The following is a 20,156-nucleotide window of genomic DNA, read 5'->3' as shown; positions in this document are numbered from 1 at the left end:
GCATTTTTTATTTTACATTTATAGTCATTTGTCAGCTAATTTTATAGAGACAAAATGTAATTAATAAAACTATCCTATCAAGTTAAATCTCACATGTCATGAAAAAAAAAGTGAAAATGGTTTTGATATGTTAAGCATTTCCAAAGATATTATCATTTTAAAAAGTGCATAGCACCCAAGAGATTTTTTGTGTAGCTACACTCCAGCACTGCTAAATTTTATATGGGGAATTCCAGCTCGAAACTTAGCTTACAAACTCTGCAAAGGCCTAAAGAACAGGTTGGCGTGGCGCTACCTGACTTCTACTTTTATTACCTAGCAGGTCAGCTGCAATATCTATATCACTGGGTTATGCCGGGTGACTTGCCCAACTCAGAACATCACCTTGGTCACTATTTGGGGTTCACCTCCTCCCAGGTCCATATGTGTTTTGTACATCTTATATGGATTTACATGTAAAACAGTGAAGGCGAGTGATTGGTAAGGAGGACTACTTCAGATGAAATATAGAACGAATGCCTTGACTTTGACTCATGTAAGATACTTGTATCTATCGCAACTGTACTTTTATTATCTTATGTTTCAATAAAACAGTTTAAAAAAAAAAAAAAGTGCATAGCATAACTGCAAAAATTAAACAGTACATTCAGGCATTAATTACCCCCCCAATCATGAAGGGGTTAAATGAGGTGTTAGTGTTTTCACTTGCCGTACGTTATTATTTATTTACGGTCTGAGAGGCCCTTAGCCATACTAATTGGTGATAAAAATTCATGCAATCAATAAAATTTTTGTTTAGCTCCAGCACCAATCTTTTCCAAATATTTTGAGCTTGATGGCTTATATCTGAATAATTATCTTTCTATGTTAAAATATAGCTGTTAATATTTCAGAGCTGATCAGCTGGCCAGTGTGAAGAATGCACAGAGGACAGGGCCAGCTGGGGACCGTGCAGATTTCTGGAAGAACCGTGCCCAGAGAGCTGGGGCAAAAAAGAATGCTAAGAAAGGCCGTGATGATCTGACCTCAATCTCTTGGATTAGCACCAGATTTCCTTCCTATGAAAGGGTTATGCTAAGGGAAGGTAAAGAAATGTTTTCTTTTCCTTTTTAACCTTGGAAATTGTTTTAAAGCACTTTCATTTATTTCATTTGAAATATTAAATGATAGCTTTTAACTTTATTTAGCTTAATTTAAAGGGTTTCTGATGAATCTGGGAAACCTTTTAGGTGGCAGGGATGGAGAGAAAAGAAGTAAAATATTTATGCCTTGCTCTTGTACATTCAACACTAGAAGCTTGAAGTTATGCAAAACTACCCACTTTGGCAAATGATCGTCCTCCAGGGACATTAAAACAACAACGGAAGTGGCCTCCCATGGTCAATGGAAGCAAGGTCCCAATCTCCAAAGGAGCCACTCATTGGCTAAAGTTGGTCTAGCCCAATACATCTGGCCAAAAGCAGTACAGAAAATAATAAAGTTTGTTTGTTTATTATTAATATGAAACAACTCAGTAAGTGCCATTTGAACATCACTTCCTTTATCCAATAGCTGCAACTGAAATGGATTCAACTTCTATGTTCTCCACTTAATAACATGGGCAAATTAAAAGATAATTTAATTCGTTTAGTAGTCCCATAATCTGTGAGGCATGAATTTGTACCCTATTTATAAACCAGAGAATGAAAGACAAACCCCTATGCGAATTTGTGAACTGGAATACCAGGAGTACTGATGGGTCGACGGGCTATGCAACCTCCAGGCATCACACCAGCCTAACTTATCCAACAAGAGAGAACGGAACATTTTTAAATCTCCCACCGCACCAATGGCAACTGAGGGAGACCCCTATATTTGTTACCAAATGCTGTATAACCTCTTTATTAAATGGAGGCAGTATATAAATGGACAAAACACTAATATGAGGATCTTATAAATTGAGCAAGAGAGACATACAAAACAGCCCCATGCATCTTTAAGCAATAATAGTGCTCAAATTGCACTGCGCTATATACCAGGACACCAATTCCCCTGGCATGAGTGAAATATATAGAATGCTACCTATGTGATATTCAGGCCCTCTGTAGCTCATTTATGCTCTCATGAGTTTAGTGCATCTCACCGAGATATCCAATAAGCAGTGTGAAATTGCTCGATATAGGAGAACGCTGTGTACAGTTTGTTGACATCCCCTAAACCCCTTGTATTCCACCCTAGCAGCTGGCTCAATCTCCAGTCCTCATCCCTCCCCATAGCAAAACCCCAAACCCAACGAATATCAGCATATTTAATGATAGTAATAATAATGTTTATATTTTAGCACTTTGCAAATCATAGAGGACACATAGAAATAAAATAATACATTACAAAGTATAAACTGTCATATGGAACAATACGAGTGAGGGCCCTGCCCTTAAAAGCTTAAAGTCCTATGAGGATAAGGGGTGACACAAGATGTATAAGAGCTTGTATAATGGTCTAGCAATTCTTTATAAAGGAACAGAATAAAGTTTTTTAATAAATAAAGATCTTGCTGCTTGAACCAGCCTTCAGCCACCACCTTATATACAAAGTCAAAGGTCACTGGGACTGCAGAGAAGCCAGGAGCTTGGTATGTATCTGTTGTTTGCTTGATAACCGAAGGGAGGAGGACATATGATGGATTAGTAAAGAGTGTTGACATTTCATGCAGCTAGCGAGTGTGATAGGTTTGCCTAAAGAGATCGGTTTTAAGAGCATGTTTTAAATTTTGTCGGATAGCCCGGGTAAGGGCATTCCAGATAATTGCTACAGCTAGGAGAAGTCCTGGAGGTGTGCTTGAAAGGGTCAAATTAAGGTTCAAAATAAACTAAGATCACTGGCGAATCGAAAAGAGTTGGGCAATATAGATTGAGATGAAAGAGGAGAGACTATTATTCCAAACTGTATTCAGAAGGAAATACAGTGCAGTAACAGGCACAGACTGGAGGCATCTGTGTGGCATTTGTTTTGAAAGAATAGACTGTTGAGGAGAGAGTTTAGTGAGTGGGAAGAGCGATTAGTAGGGAGTTGCAGAAGTCTATTCGAGAGTGAATCAGAGCAACAATTGGCCTAATAACAATCTAGATATGTTTGCATGTGGCAAGAGTGTGAAAGTGATTCAATATGCCTTGGGGTTATGGAAATCCCACAGACCGAGATGGAGATGTTGGGGATAGTTCGGTTTGTATATGGTAGAAAGACAAGAGGGTCATTCTTAAAAAGATTACATTTCAAGAAGAGAGAGGACGTGACGTTGGAGACGGCAGAGAGGCAGTTATTGGTGTTTTTAGGTGAGGAATGAAGACTAGCTAAACCACAGATGTGCCACAGGTATGCAGCAGAAATTTCCAAACAATTGAAGTGGTACCAAGACCAATATGAGCAAATAAACCATGAGCCAAAAAAGAAACCCATTCGGAAATCTCCTACTGTGGATGTAACAAAATAAACAGTTTGGCTAGTGCTGACTAATTGGTAAAATCACCAGAGCCATCATGGCAACAGCATCTCAACATCCATTACTGTTCCTCTTTCATGCCCGCAGGACTGTCATAGGCGTTAGAACAAAAACGTTTCCACTTGAAAAAGGGGAATTGCATATACCAGAAACGCGTTGTGGTTCTGTCTGATGCAAAAATAATTTTCAAATAAAGCTATCAATATCTGTTACTGTCAAATTGAATTTCTATGTGGTGTGCACCATACCCCTTCCGTTTACCCACACTCCAGCTGGCCCAACCACCCAGACTCGAGATCTTAGTCATCGGCTACACCCAAAGAAAAGCCTTAAACATGCTTCCACTAGAGTAGTGCCTTCTGCATTATAACTCTTTTAGGTGAGCATATTATAATATTGTAATATTAGCCCACCGTTACTATTTTACCCTGGGAGCGTTTTTTCTCCCAATCTTTGTTCGCTATTTATCTTAACATCCATGATAGGTCTTTCCTGTGCATCCAGTCATTGCACAGCTGTGTCATGAGATTCAAAGAAATTTGTACTGCCCATGTCTGTCTATGCCGATGTGATGGACATGCATGTGCACAAGCCGTTATTATCACCAAGGGTAATAGGAGCTGTGTGTAATAACTGATTGTGCACCTGCCTTTCCATCATATCACATGGACAAATTATATCCCCTTGAAGTAAAGTTAGAAGCTTTCTATAGAAGCAAAGCAAGCAGAGATCTAGAAAACTGTGAGGAATTGAAACAGTAAGTATATTGGAAAATTGTATAACTTTTCCTTACACAAACAATTATCAATTATTTGCTGAAAGTGGAGAACCCCTTTAACTCTAAATTAAGACCTGCCATGACATAAAAATGTTTTGATTACAATTAATCAAATCCATTTTAAACAAATATTTAACCTTTGATTAAGTATGAATTATGCTTTATTATTACTAATGTTGTTTTCTTTTTTTACAGCTGGTTTTAAAAGACCTGTTGTGGTTTTTGGACCAATTGCTGATGTAGCCATGGAGAAACTGGCAACAGATTTGCCAGACTTATTTCAAATAGCTAGTAAGTTATGACTGGTAAACCTTGCATGTGCATATTACCAAACATTAGAAATGTGTTATCATACTCATATTTTATTCCTGCAGAGACGGAACCTAAAGATGCTGGTTCTGAGAAATCTAATGGCATAGTGCGACTAAATACAGTGCGACAAATTATTGAACACGTATGTATTCAAGAGAGACTATAAGTGCATGAAATTATTTCGGTACAGTGGTATGTTATGTATTTAAAGTGTAACTAAGCGGTTGAACCCTTTTTTACTTTAAATTTGCTTTGGTGAATATGGTAGGAGATAATAAACCTTCATGTAATATATTTCATTAATTAAAATGCCTTCTCTGTGTCTTTTTTGTTTTGTGCCCTCTTTCTTCTTTAGGAACGGTGCACCCTGACACTGTAGGCCCCATAGTGGCTGCTATGACTGCTACCCCTGTAGTTATGCCCCTGAGTTAGATCAAGCTACCATGTTTGACATGAACAGCTGAATTTGGTAAAAGAACAGGGAGTTTCCAACACGCTGCTCAATCTGCTACTTCAGTTTGGCCTTTTTTGTATGAATGATCCCACAAACAACCAATTAGCTGCAATGTTGGCAATCTATTGCCAGTTTTCTTAATTAACCATCAAATATAAGTATATGATGAACGTTTGAATGGAGCATTAATTTGAACTAAATTGGTTACAGGACATTTAGTTTTACTGTACCTGTTTAAAATATGTGTTTGCTTTTGTTTAGGATAAACATGCACTCATGGATGTTACTCCTAAGGCAGTGGACTTGCTCAACTACACTCAGTGGTTCCCTATAGTTGTGTTGTTCAATCCAGACAGCAAGCAAGGAGTAAAGACTATGAGACAAAGATTGTGTCCAACATCAAACAAAAGTTCCCGGAAGCTGTATGAACAGGCAAATAAGCTGAAGAAGACTTGTTCTCATCTCATTACTGGTAAGTAAGACGAGGGGAGTACCAATAGAAGGATAATGCAATGTATATGCACTGTAGGTCTCCTTTAAACCACTTTGGTATATATATGTATTGACCAACATCCGTCTCAGAGATGACTGTTTGTCCTGCTTCATCGTACCAGTACAATTGTCTGATCAGCACCAAAGAAGAAAGGGGAAACCTGGAGATTCAACACTATATAACAAAATACTTTTGATAAGTTTTAATAAATATGATTGATTGGTTTCAAGGGCTTAAAGACCTTTCTCAGGTTATATAGAAATATTAGTCATGGTATATCAACACAAAATGGCGGAAAAAAGGGAAAATGAGTAGGGATGAGTGGACACTTTTAAATTAGTTTCCTGCCGAAGCCAGAACAGTAACACTTGCGATCGGTTCGGGCATTTAAATAGATAACACTTGTGATTGGTGCCAGCACTGACCACGGGTGCTAGAGGTGGTGACTAATACCCACTTGTATGTCATCTGTAAAGAACTTTTTAGTACTTTAATCTTTAGAGGTTTGCAACAAAATTACTCCTTACCAACGTGTGACGTAATAGTATGTAACACGTCGGCTGCCGCTAAGATAATGATTCCTGGCTTATTTTTCTGGACGCTGTGGAGCAAGTAGTGCGCCATGCACTTGGTGATCCCTTCTGTCAGCAACAGGGCAGGGGAATAAACTTGCTCTGACTGGTTCCATGTGTTCTGAGGCCAGCAAGCTGGCACATCACTGTGCCAGAATCGGAAGTCCACTTCACAGTGCTTCTTTCAGTGGATGTTCTTTTCTCTCAATGCTGTCTACATTTTAACTATTGTGAGCAAATTATTACACCCCTTAATCTTTCTGTAAATGCATTAATTAAACATTTAAAGGGGTGTTCCCATTTCATCAAATTAATATTATTGTTTGTATTATAAAAAGTTATAATATTTTCCAATATACTTTCAGTATCAATTCCTCACGGTTTTCTAGATCTCTGCTTGCTGTCATTCTATAGAAAGCTCCTATGTTTACTACCAGTAGACAGAAATCTGACCATGGTCACACATGTGTATGGCTTGTTAGCATCACAGAGAGTAATCATAGATGTGGGTAATAACGAGCTGTGCACCTGTGTGACCATGGAAGTTAACATAGGAGCTTTTTATAGAAAGACAGCAAGCAAAGATCTAGAAAACTGTGATACAATTTTCCAAAATACTTTCTGTATCAATATCTAACTTTTTGTAATGCAACCAATAACATTAATTTACTGAAATGGGAACACCCCTTTAATTTAATATTGTATGTAATTGTGTTTTTTATGAAATGCTTTAATTGTAGCAGACTTGTGTACCAAAAATAAAATAAGCTAAAAAGTATATGTCACGGAAAGATATGTAATTCAGCCTACCTTAATCTTTGTCAAAATGTCTGTTTCATGTCATTGTTAAAGATACCCACAGAAGGGGTCTCTTCAGAGGATCAGAACGTTGCCCTATAATTCCAACAACAGATAGTCCTGTGAGCTGTGCCAAAATTCCATTGAAGTCTGTGGAGAACAGGATGAATTTTGGTCCTGCGTCCCAAAGACTGCTATGAGACTTCCAGCAAGGCTTACAGGATGGGCTGGTGCCAGACGTCAGCAACACAAGCTAGCTATTGGGACTTGTGATCTGCTGTTCTGTCAATCGTAATGGGTCCCAGCATTCGGGAATCAATCAGTTTAAATATGTATTTCCTGTCCTGAGCATAGAGCCATCGGTGTCTTTATAAGGGAAATCCCCTTTAAGTAAAGGGATTGTTCTTCATGTTTAAGCTTACCAAACGTTTTAGTTTGATGTACAATATGCAAATTTAAAGTGGACCTATCACCTTTGAAAACTGCACTAGGACTTGCTTACCACTGGGTGTTTATTTCTCACTGGATTATGGCAGACAGCAATAATGTTTTAACAAAAGCAAATGATTGGTTACAAAAGTCACGCATGTTTAAAATGTCATGAATTTAAGAGCTCCTTTCTTATTTAGTAGAGTGATGTTAATTATGAAAAATTTTAACTTTTTTTCTAAATTTGTCTTACTTGCCTTTACTTTGGTTATCCAAACAGCCACTATCAATTTAAATTCTGCAAATGACAGCTGGTATGGAAGCTTGAAGGATGTTATTAGAGACCAACAGACTGAAGCAGTCTGGGTATCCGAAGGAAAGGTATTGTTTTTTTTTCTTTTTATGTCTTTAATCTTATGTAGCAAACTTACTGTTTTACACTATTGTTCATTTATATCCAGTAGTATATAATAGTAGCACAATACATAGAAACTTGAATACTTTATCAAGACTTCAAAGCTTAGAATGGTACAATACAAGGGTAATTCTGTATTGAGTGACTATGCATGGCTCTATGAACTTTGCTGGAAATAATTTTATTTAAATTTGATAAGTGGATTTAGGAGGATTTTCTCTGAGAAAGTTTCAATCGTGTTATGCTTTTATTATAGGTTATTTTTTTAAAGATATAAATTAAAGGACATCTACCACCACATTTAGGGGTAGTAGACTGTCCCCGAACGGATGCTCGCTACCATAAGGGTGATGGGGGACTCCTGCTAGCATGCTCCTGGCAGTCTTCTAATGAAATATCGACTCAGATTTATGCAAATGAGCCTCCTGGCTTTGTCGGAATCGAATTTATTCACGCCCCCTTCTTTTTTCCTCTTCCCATTCAGGCTGGCCACTAGTGCTGTAGACAGCCAGTGATGTCACCTGGCTGTGCAAGGAAGGTAGATACCTGGGCATGCATGAGATTAGCAGATGGTCGGGTGACATCACCAGCTGTCTGCTGTGCTTGCGACCAGCCTACATGAGGGGAAGAAACCAGAAGGGGCATGAATAAACTAGATTCCCACTGAGCCAGGAGGCGATCGGCTAGTTGAGTGGTGAGGGCTTCCGTCTCATTTGCATAAATCTTATAAGTCGATATTTCATTATAGAAGACGGCCCAGAGCATGCCAGCAGGAGTTCCCCATCACCCCTAAGCTAACTAGAATCCATTAGGGGACAGTCTGCGACTACAGTTGTTAGGTAAAGTCATTACACTATATGGAACGGATTGTAATTCTGTTCTGGATTGCATTGTATTTGGCAGGTGTATTGTGCACAGACCAATACATGACACAGAGGGGGTAATCGGAGTGTTGTATATTAGAACAGTGCAGATTTTAACTAGACCACTGTTTTGCTACACCAGATTTATCATTTTATCCAATTCTGGATGATAAATCAGAAACAGCTTAAACGACAACTGCAAAGTACAAAAACTTTTGCCTAACTCTGCACTAAGGTAAAATAAGCAATTCTCCTATGTGTGTATATAATATGTATATACACTCACCGGCCACTTTATTAGGTACACCTGTCCAACTGCTCGTTAACACTTAATTTCTAATCAGCCAATCACATGGCGGCAACTCAGTGCATTTAGGCATGTAGACATGGTCAAGACAATCTCCTGCAGCTCAAACCGAGCATCAGTATGGGGAAGAAAGGGATTTGAGTGCCTTTGAACGTGGCATGGTTGTTGGTGCCAGAAGGACTGGTCTGAGTATTTCAGAAACTGCTGATCTACTGGGATTTTCACTCACAACCATCTCTAGGGTTTACAGAGAATGGTCCGAAAAAGAAAAAACATCCAGTGAGCGGCAGTTCTGTGGGCGGAAATGCCTTGTTGATGCCAGAGGTCAGAGGAGAATGGCAGACTGGTTCGAGCTGATAGAAAGGCAACAGTTACTCAAATCGCCACCCGTTACAACCAAGGTAGGCAGAAGAGCATCTCTGAACCCACAGTATGTCGAACTTTGAGGCAGATGGGCTACAGCAGCAGAAGACCACACCGGGTGCCACTCCTTTCAGCTAAGAACAGGAAACTGAGGCTACAATTTGCACAAGCTCATCGAAATTGGACAGTAGAAGATTGGAAAAACGTTGCCTGGTCTGATGAATCTCGATTTCTGCTGCGACATTCGGATGGTAGGGTCAGAATTTGGCGTCAACAACATGAAAGCAAGGATCCATCCTGCCTGGTATCAACGGTTCAGGCTGGTGGTGGTGGTGTCATGGTGTGGGGAATATTTTCTTGGCACTCTTTGGGCCCCTTGGTACCAATTGAGCATCGTTGCAACGCCACAGCCTACCTGAGTATTGTTGCTGACCATGTCCATCCCTTTATGACCACAATGTGTACCTCATAAAGTGGCCGGTGAGTGTATATTATATTATATATACACTCACCGGCCACTTTATGAGGTACACCATGCTAGTAACGGGTTGGACCCCCTTTTGCCTTCAGAACTGCCTCAATTCTTCGTGGCATAGATTCAACAAGGTGCTGGAAGCATTCCTCAGAGATTTTGGTCCATATTGACATGATGGCATCACACGGTTGCCGCAGATTTGTCGGCTGCACATCCATGATGCGAATCTCCCGTTCCACCACATCCCAAAGATGCTCTATTGGATTGAGATCTGGTGACTGTGGAGGCCATTTGAGTACAGTGAACTCATTGTCATGTTCAAGAAACCAGTGAGATGATTCCAGTTTTATGACATGGCGCATTATCCTGCTGAAAGTAGCCATCAGATGTTACAGGGTACATTGTGGTCATAAAGGGATGGACATGGTCAGCAACAATACTGTGGCGTTGCAACGATGCTCAATTGGTACCAAGGGGCCCAAAGAGTGCTAAGAAAATATTCCCCACACCATGACACCACTACCACCAGCCTGAACCGTTGATACAAGGCAGGATGGATCCATGCTTTCATGCTGTTGACGCCAAATTCTGACCCTACCATCCGAATGTCGCAGCAGAAATCGAGACTCATCAGACTAGGCAACGTTTTTCCAATCTTCTACTGTCCAATTTCGATGAGCTTGTGCAAATTGTAGCCTGTTTCCTGTTCTTAGCTGAAAGGAGTGGCACCCGGTGTGGTCTTCTGCTGCTGTAGCCCATCTGCCTCAAAGTTCGACGTACTGTGCATTCAGAGATGCTCTTCTGCCTACCTTGGTTGTAACGGGTGGCGATTTGAGTCACTGTTGCCTTTTTATCAGCTCGAACCAGTCTGCCCATTCTCCTCTGGCATCAACAAGGCATTTCCGCCCACAGAACTGCCGCTCACTGGTTGTTTTTTCTTTTTCTGACCATTCTCTGTAAACCCTAGAGATGGTTGTGCGTGAAAATCCCAGTAGATCAGCAGTTTCTGAAATACTCAGACCAGCCCTTCTGGCACCAACAACCATGCCACGTTCAAAGGCATTCAAATCACCTTTCTTCCCCATACTGATGCTCGGTTTGAACTGCAGGAGATTGTCTTGACCATGTCTACATGCCTAAATGCACTGAGTTGCCGCCATGTGATTGGCTGATTAGAAATTAAGTGTTAACGAGCAGTTGGACAGGTGTACCTAATAAAGTGGCCGGTGAGTGTATATTGTATAACACACACACACAGTGAAACCTCTCCAAAAATGGACCCCCTCTCTAAAAGACAGTGTTTTTTGTTTTTAATTAAATCCCCTTTTTTGCCATTATACTCTATGGAAGCTGTCCCCTATCTGCAGACTATCCCTTTCCTGTGCAAAGAGGTTGCACTGTGTATATATACTGCGCTGTGTGTGCAGGATCTGATAGCCATTCATTAAAACTGATGGGGAGCCTGACCTCTCTTTGTGTGCATTCAAACTTAAACACACACACATTTTCACTGCATTCAAACTTTTAAACAAACGGTTCTGCTACATACTATTCCTGGTAAGTAATTGGATGACCTGAAGCATGTTTCTGTCACGTGCTTATGACTTCACTCAAGGTCCTAGATTTTTTTTTTTTTAATATGCTGCTGGGACTGATATTCTCCTGCACCCAGCAGGATACTGATCATGAGTGTGCACATCTCCTAGTAACCCCTCCCACAAATCCACCCACCCTTTTTAATTTTGTGGGTGACTCCAAATCGAGACTTTTAATAGTTAATAAATTTGATTTCCATTGATCATTTTTTTTGGTGATTTTGTCAGCACATTGAACTTTGTACTGAACAAAGTATTCAATGAGAATATTTAATTCATTCAGATCTAGAATGTGTTATCTGAGGTATATATATGACACTGATTCTGTGTCCTAGTTGGCTGGGTTTGTTTACTGCCCTTAGCTGATGTCACAACCAGGAAGTCCCACCCACTTCAGGAAAAGCTGAGAGGATTTTACAGATGGCCTCATATCTATCCATCTATATGCCCTATGTCTCAGGTCCGGCGTTCTGAGGCTATGGCGCTGCAGTGTCTGCTAGCTTTATTGGAGGGTTGCAATAAAGCTAGCAGTTTAACACTGCTAAAAATGGGGTAGCGCTAGGAGCTGCATACTTTTTTAGGTTTTTTTTAAGGGTGACAGGTCCTCTTTAAGGTGAAAATGAGCTTGTTCCTTAAGGGGTTAAGGCTTTGGAATCATACTTTGCACTTTAATAAGTCAGTGTAGTTCACAACTTTGGTGTGCGGTCAGGCCCCCTTTTTGTAGGGAATGCCTCCTTTGCCCTGTGTAAGCAAAACTTTGTGCACCTTTTGCAGAAACATGTATAACTGAAATAATTTCTCAAAATCTTTGATGAAACCAATAGGCAGATGGAATTGATGAAGAAGATGATCGAATGTCCTACCTGACCGCAATGGGAGCTGACTACCTGAGTTGTGACAGTAGATTAATAAGTGACTTTGAAGATACAGATGGTGAAGGTGGGGCATACACGGACAATGAGCTGGATGAGATTGTGGATGATCCTGTACCAGTTTCAGCTATCAGCCGATCATCTGAGCCTGTACATCCTGAAGAGGTAGGTATGCTAAGGTGTTTGTATATGTTTAATGGCATAGAATTGACTTGTGAATATTATTATTTCAGTTATATTTTACTACATGTTTTTTTTTGTTTACTTATAATTTGATTACGGTATATCAAAAAGTATATTTATATTAGTCCTCTTACTTGACGAACAACAATTTTCTTTCACTGAATTTAATATTGATGCAGAACCTGTAAAAAAAAAAAAAGACGCATACCACAATATTTAACCTGTAATTTATGGAATTTATGGTGGTCATAGCAAACAAGACGCATAGTCAACTTGCCACTTAATTAGTTAGAATGGGACCCCATTTCTCTTGAACTTGTTGGGTTCTCTTCCTTGATCGGTGGAGGTCCCAGTTGAATACCACCCCTTTAAGCCTTAAGGTTTTTTTAACCTTTTGAGCACGGGGTACTCAGGGTCAGGAATCTTGAAAACTGCTACTACAGGATTCTTTTGGAAAAATTGTTGAAAATTGCCTTGTAAAATCATACAGTATAATCATTTTAGTATAAATAATTTTTCAGCCTATAGTTAAACCAGTGCCTGAACCAAGAAGTAACATGAAAAAAGCTGGAAGTCGTGAAGTCCTACGAGAGCCAAGTCCCCCTCCATTTAAACCAGAACCGCCAAAGGTATTTTTAGTCAATCGTATACTGTTCAGTGGTTATTTACATTATGTACAAAGAACCTTATTATTTTGTTTAGGGCCCTTCAGATCTAAAAGTTATTCCATATTCTCCTGTGAAAAAAGCCCTTAGGCTCACATTGCAGAATACCTGCAGAACTTCTGAGCAGCAAATCCGATAGTGCCTTGTTTCTGATGTTTGTGGAATGGCTACGGGAATACCCCTGAGGTAAATCCCGCAACCACTCTGCAATGTGCGCAGTTACCCTCCACTAGGTAATAGATTTATGAAATCTATGATACAGTGTACGTGCAATGCTGTGATCTGTAGGAATTAAAATGGATGAATAATGATAAATCCTCTTTACAGGCATCTACCATCAGAAATACTGCCGGTAGAGTCCTATAATGTACTTGCTCTTTTCTAAACCGTTTTTATTCCGTCCTGGGACAGGGCGATTTCCCCAATAAATAATATATTCAGGCCCCCATTCTTAACAGCTGCGTCGTCTCTCTTCCTTATCACTCAGACTGGTAAAGTCAGCTAGCAGCCTAAAAATCTTGTAGAGACTTTCCTTGCATGCAGCTGAAGCAAGGTGCACTTGCGTAAGAGATAAGATGTCAGCCAGCTGTGTTAAGAAGAATGGGGTTGTGAATATATTATCAGCCCTGGACCCAGGAGGTGCTCAGGTGATGTAAGCCTAAGCGCTTCCTGCGCATTCGTATATTCTATATAACTTTTTTTAAGTGAAATTGCCTTATCCCAGTATTGAATATAAACTGTATAGGAAATTATGAGTAATTACATTATAGGACATTATAGAAATACTGATAATCCTATAAAGCACTTACTCATGTCCTTTAATCTGCATTTAATATGGTTTACTTCTGTGCATATATCTTAAAGGCGGTTGTCCCGAATTTGCTTGAGTTTAATGGTTTCTCATTACTGGCAGTCACAGGGATTCCTTTCTTCTAAATTGAAGAAGAGGCAGTTCAAGTATGTATTTTGCATCTATAGTAATTGTCAGTAAACGTGCCTTAGATAGCTAAGTGTTGTGCTTTGTGTTTCCAGCAATGCTTTAGAGAGTCAGAATGTTTACCGATTAGAGTGTTCTCATCTATCACTACCGCCATCTTTTAAAGGCTTGCAGGCCGGGAATTAAACGGCAATACTTTTATACAGTTTTTTTTTTTTTTTGTTACACTTTTAATACCTTGTTTATAGAAATTCAATGGTGGAACAGTAAAAAAAAACGTTTTTATTGCATATTTTATATTATTATATATTAAAAAAAGGGAAAAAAAGTCCCTTCCCTCATAAGTAACAATATAGCGGTTAAAAATGCTTTTTTGTTTAAATATAAAAACACGAAAGGGGTGGTGCTGTGACCTTGGCTAAGAAAATATTATGGTATAACTGTACCGTGAAGGACATAAAAATAAAAAGTAGTAGTAAACTATAAAGAGAACCTGTGAGGCGAAATAAACTTTCCAGTAAGTGCTATTGGAGAGTTTATTTTACCTGACAGGGTCACTTTAAAAAAACCTGTACATTTGGTGTCACAATAACCTACAGAATAATTTTAGTATGTTTTTTTTTTTTTTCCCCAGTAGTGTAAACTGTATTAACAATTTTTATTGTGAATGGTCTTTTTCATTGTCTTGAAAGAGTTAATACATTTTATTCATTCGTGTTATTTTTACAACCCTAACCCTAAAAATTAAGCCATTGGAAAATATATATTTCTTACCGCACATCTCCATACATCTGATGAGAAATTGAAAGTTCTATTATATTGTTGGAATACAGCATGGAGAATAGAAAAATAAAAGCGCTCTATCCTATATTCACAGCATCGGCTTCATGCAGTGAATACAGAAGCTGGAGCTAATCAGAGCTGCTGTCTGATCACACACCAGTTCTTACAGGGGATAATTTCCTCCTATATCTGGGGCTCTTGTAGATGTCCCAGTTACAGGTGAATACCTGTAAATGACAAAAAAGGAAACATTTTAATTATTATGTAAAAAAACACACACACTCAAAATATAAATATTTAAAAATAAACATGACAATTAAAACACTATCACTAACACTATAAAAATTAACCTCTCCGTAGTCACCCTGTTTACTTGAGACTTTAGGTGTTATATATCAATATGACTGTGACACGCTAGGAATTTAATTTATAATGGTAGTTTTGAGTTCATTTGAAAACTGAAAAAAATATACATTTACAAAAAAAATCTTTTGCTTCTGTTTTTGTAACTGCTGTATGGCTGTATATGTCCTATTTGCACATTCTCTGTGCAGAAGTCATGATGTACGTATCCATGCTATGGTCAAACTTTAAATGGTTATATCTCCTGGACACTTCTGCTCACTCCACAAGTGCTGAGAGCAGGAGTGAAGGATGATGAAGTTAGGCAGTATATAAAGCCAGATCACAGATGGGCCAGGGTAGCCCCTGTGAGAATAATTTTAAAAGTTGATTTTAGAAGGAACAAATATAAGAAGATTACCACAGTTTCTGGATCTATGAGTAAGTGTCCCCGTTGGTCATGTTGGATTTTGATGGTAGATTTGCTTTGAGAGTTGGGATGACAATGTTTTAACCGGTTTCCTTCTTAGAATCAGACTGGGTGACTCAAATATGAAAGCATTTTGAAGCAATACAGGATAACAAACAGTGTTTGAAAAAACAGTAGATGTAAAATTGTGATAATGCTGAGTTGTTATGATGCCCTGTTTTGTATTGTTTACCGTTTTAGTTGATGATAAATGGTATGCTTAAGATATGTAGGCCCAAAAAATAGTACTTTGTCACCTTATTTTTCAAACTCCTGGACTTGTAATAATATAGTCATTTGATATGTAAGAGGTTGTGCACCTGATCTAACATTACTTCGGCTGTATTTTTCCTATTTTGTTGTATAATCGCAAGAAATTTATGCTTTGGATTTTTTTTTTTTACAGGTAAAGCCACAAGGCAAGGATGAGGTTTATGATTCTCCCCGCAGCTATGAAGCTAAACGAAGCAGTTCTAGTGTAGCCAGCAGTGAAACCTCAGGTGGATCTGCCAAGGCTGGACCCCCTCCAGTAGCTGCTAAGCCTGCCCTTGCTGGGAAGCCCATACTGAAACCTCCAGTCACAGTTACCCCCTCAGTCGGAATTGAAGATGAGGCAGAAGAAGGTGCAGTGTTAAATCCTCCTAAGTCTGTTTTGGGAAAAGTGAAAATATTTGAAAAAATGGATTACAGTGCAAGACAACAAAGGATTCAAGAACTACATGAGGCACAAAATGCACGGGTAAGAACTGCCTAATCATGCATGTAACCTTTTCCTTTTAAATGCAAACTACCCAGTTTTAAAAGTATATCCTGAAGTTTGCAAACACATTTCAACTCCTATTAGTATGTTACAAGTCTGTAAAAGGGATCCTGGAGAGGAGTCATGGGCTGAGCCCTCTCCATACAAGCCGGGTGTTCGCTGAATATTAAAGCGAATACCCACAATCGTTGCTGTCCCCGATTGCGGTTGTTAATGCTTTTTCATGGCTATGATTGTTGCTCCCAGTGATGTCATCTAGGAGGGCCAATCAGTTGCCATCTTGGAGTCTCATCTTTTTTTAGATCACATCAGGTTCCTGGCTTAGCTACAAACTTGGAGATACAGTAAGCTAAAGACCTAGTTGGAAATGCAATCTGCAGATAAAGATCCAGTTCCTGCCTTTTTTTGTAACTGCCTGTTTGTCCAGTTCTGTAGGTCACAGAAACATAATCTTGAGATGGATTCTGAAAGAAGAGATTCATATCTTTAATATGACACCTATTACATACCCTAACTGAGGGTTCTAGTATTTAGGGGAGTAACACCTGGTTACAGCTTCCCTTTTAAATATATTTTGTTTACATTTTCACGTCTTTTTTTTTTTTTTTTTAATGCTACTTCAGCCATATTCTGTGCAATTTTTTTATTGTGTAAAGGTTAAAGCTTTCTTTTTTTTCTGATTCTGAAGTTGGAGCTGGCTCAGAAACTCCCCGATATATATGCTGTACCCATAAAGCCACAGAAACCTGAACAGAATAGACCTCCATCTGTAAGGTAAGCGGCGCTGATTCTTCTCCTTACGGGGCATACACCTGCCCTTAATTAGGGCAATTGTTGTCAGAAAAAATGGCGACAGATAACCCTTTTAAATGCATTATTAAAACCCTACAACGGCACAAACATGGCATACATCTTACATGATTTTCAGATCAAAGATGGCATTCATGCATGCCATTCAATCAGTTGTGTATTGTATAAGCGATAAATTTTAACATGTTTAGAAATATAAAAATAATTATCCTGTACAGCCAAAAAGGAAGAAAACGTCCAAATGTACAAATTGCAGTGTTTTTAAAATGACACCTGCTGATGTTTTGCGCATCTTTCACTGAAGTATAAAAATGTTATAAATGTAAGAATATATCGCTTGTTCCAAACATTAAACATTTTTAAAGGTATTAAAACAAAACTATATCAATTGAAAATCTAAATTTTACTTCTTATCACGTTTAAGTGTAAAATAGAGGTCTATAAGAATGGAATTTTAAATTGTACTACTAGGAAGTGCAATTTATCCCACAGATAACAATAGCTCATACTTCTCTATAAACAGAAAAGCAAAAAGGTGGGGAAGAATGGAATCCTTGCATCATATCTCATTATAATCTGCAGAGTTCGTTTTCCAGATTGTGATTGGTCCATGAAATCTGGCTAGTGAGTGGTCCATTTTTTATCTGCCACAACAGTATTACTTCAGTCAATACTTTAGTATTTGGCAGCCACAACTAAATGAGGATCCTGAACACAGAAGATGTCTAAAGTCTAAACTTTTTCCTAATACATTTTATTAAGAAACACTGCTTAGTTTGAAGGAAAAAAGTCTGCAGAGTTCCCCTTTAGTAGAGATTTGTAGAAATTCACAGCCTGTATAATGTGTGTCCATAGTGGCTAACTACCTTCTTAACCCTTTCTCCTCTCTACCAGGCTATAAAATTCTATGAGCATTATTCTCTAACAAAGATCTTATCAATCCTTGTTCAGCCAGTGTTTCCTTATCAAGCTGTAGGTAAAAATGTGAGAAACAAGGAGAAAATTGGATACTGTTTATCTAATTCTCATAGAAGACTATAGGCTCAGCGCGGTATAGCTCTGAGGAGATTCCTGTACTTACTTAAAGTAGAATTCCCATCTGGACATTCACATTTAATCAAATTCATTTGGATGTTATTAAAAGAAATGTTCCTGTGTGTAGATAATTTATCATAAATGTAGCCATGTTTACCCTTAGAAACGAGATGGCTTCCTCAGTTACGACCACCTCACATTTTGGCAGTGGTGGTCAGACATGGGCTATTGAGCCCTGCCTGACCACCTGGCTTCAGCAATCATTACCGCAGGACGGCTGTGGGACACGCAGTAACTCCCTGGCATTACAAATATAAAAACTTTTTGTTTCTTCATCCTTCCAGCAGGGGTGGCCGTACCCAAGGACACAGTCTTGTTGCTAAGGGACCATATGGCTACATTTATGAGAAATTATCTTCACACAGCAACGTTTTTTTTAAAATAGCATTTAATTGAAAAAATGTTTACATATGGCAGATTAATAAAACTGAATGTGAATACCCAGACGAGAATAGCCCTTTAAAGACAGAGAAGTAAAATCTTTACAAAGGGGCACCATGTAGCCTTTTCTTTTCAAACTAAGCAGAATTTCCTTATTAAGTATATTATAAAAATGTTTACAAATAGATCGATTTTCAGATGAGAGAGAGTGAGATGGCTGTATATGAAAACAACTCTTTTGTTCATGCATGCAAAATTCCTTCTGACCATTTTGTTTTGTGTTAAGCTCTCGTCATCCCGAACCCCAGAAGCCACCTGCTTGGTCATACTTGGATAAGAAAGGAAGTGATGAAGAGGAAGAAGATTATAGACGACAGTTGTCTGATCAATCAAAACGAGGGTTTTATGCTCAACCAACAAAATACAGGGATACAGAGTTGTGAGCTTGTAATTTAAAATACAGTGTGATACAGTGTATCTGTTGGTTAATAATGTACAGTTATTTTATGTAACTACCATAGAGCACAGAGCTTATTTTAAGGCTAAATCTAATATGTTCTTTTTTTACTATGAACTTTTTGACCCTTTCCTGTCTTTGTTTAGCAGTACTTAATTCCTATTATTTGTCATAGGGCACACAATTGAATGTGTACACTAAATTGGTGGACCACAGTAAACTGTGTGGGCTTTTGGTACAGTGTAAATATATAATTTAGGATTATATACTGCACAATTTCCTCTTTTTTGTTTGTGATTTTCTTTTTTTTTAATTTGGACTGATCTGTATTCAGAAAACTGTACTGGTATGACTTTCTGTAGCAGGTGTTCAAAATATCATGCTTTCTAACATTCCAAAAAGTTTTAATAAGTGCCTTTTGTGCTAGATTGTCTTAAAACATGTTTTACGTTAATTTAAAATAACCTTAAAATCATCATGGTGGTTTTGTTATTTTTGTCTTGGATCAGTGGGCTTGAAAGCTTCTTTATAATTGACCAGTTTACCTGTTACAGCCAGGCTTAGAAGTGCTTAGCCTGTGTTATCGTTTTCTATTTTGTTTTGTTGCCAGTAATAAATGATTTGAATAATTAAAACTGTCTACAGATTGTCACTAACCTATACATTTTAAAAACATTTTTAATAACCATCAAAATGCTGAAAAATGTATGAAAACTTTTAGAACGAAGGTAGAGAAGAGGCGTTAAAAATATATAAATTTTGTAAAATTTTGTCAAGGAAAATAAAAATAATCGCAAATTATTTTTCTAATATCACAAAGGGTTGTCCACTTTCAGCAAATAATTGATATGGTTTTTCCAATATACTTTCTGTATCAATTCTTCACGGTGTTCTAGATCTCATTCTGTCCTTCTATAGAAAGCTTCTAAGTTTACTTCCAGTGGCTAGAAATCTGTCCATGGTGATGTGATGCACATGCAGGTGCCGGAGCCTTTAGTATCACAGAGTGTAATTATAATACCTGCTTGTACTTGTGCACCCGCCTGTCCATCACGTCACCATGGATAAAT

At 38.4% G+C, this 20,156-nt stretch overlaps 1 protein-coding gene across 4 annotated transcripts in view; it reads left to right on the top strand.

The window, feature by feature from the left end:
• The window catches only part of TJP2 (tight junction protein 2), a 70,830-nt gene extending 51,109 nt beyond the window's left edge, over positions 1-19,721 (top strand). For all 4 annotated transcript variants that reach the window (XM_072151215.1, XM_072151223.1, XM_072151200.1 and 1 more), the window contains 10 exons: positions 894-1,084; positions 4,452-4,547; positions 4,631-4,710; positions 5,284-5,494; positions 7,595-7,695; positions 12,157-12,369; positions 12,909-13,016; positions 15,990-16,322; positions 17,032-17,117; positions 18,916-19,721. In XM_072151215.1, coding sequence (XP_072007316.1) covers positions 894-1,084; positions 4,452-4,547; positions 4,631-4,710; positions 5,284-5,494; positions 7,595-7,695; positions 12,157-12,369; positions 12,909-13,016; positions 15,990-16,322; positions 17,032-17,117; positions 18,916-19,072 — 1,576 coding nt within the window. In that variant the 3' untranslated portion in view covers positions 19,073-19,721. The remainder of the gene's footprint in view (positions 1-893; positions 1,085-4,451; positions 4,548-4,630; positions 4,711-5,283; positions 5,495-7,594; positions 7,696-12,156; positions 12,370-12,908; positions 13,017-15,989; positions 16,323-17,031; positions 17,118-18,915) is intronic.
• The last annotated feature ends 435 nt before the right edge of the window (positions 19,722-20,156 follow it).

Source organism: Engystomops pustulosus, chromosome 1 (assembly GCF_040894005.1).
Source record: "Engystomops pustulosus chromosome 1, aEngPut4.maternal, whole genome shotgun sequence".
Lineage (NCBI taxonomy): Eukaryota > Metazoa > Chordata > Amphibia > Anura > Leptodactylidae > Engystomops > Engystomops pustulosus.
Note: the sequence above shows the minus strand (reverse complement) of the source record. Positions and strands in the feature narration are given on the sequence as shown.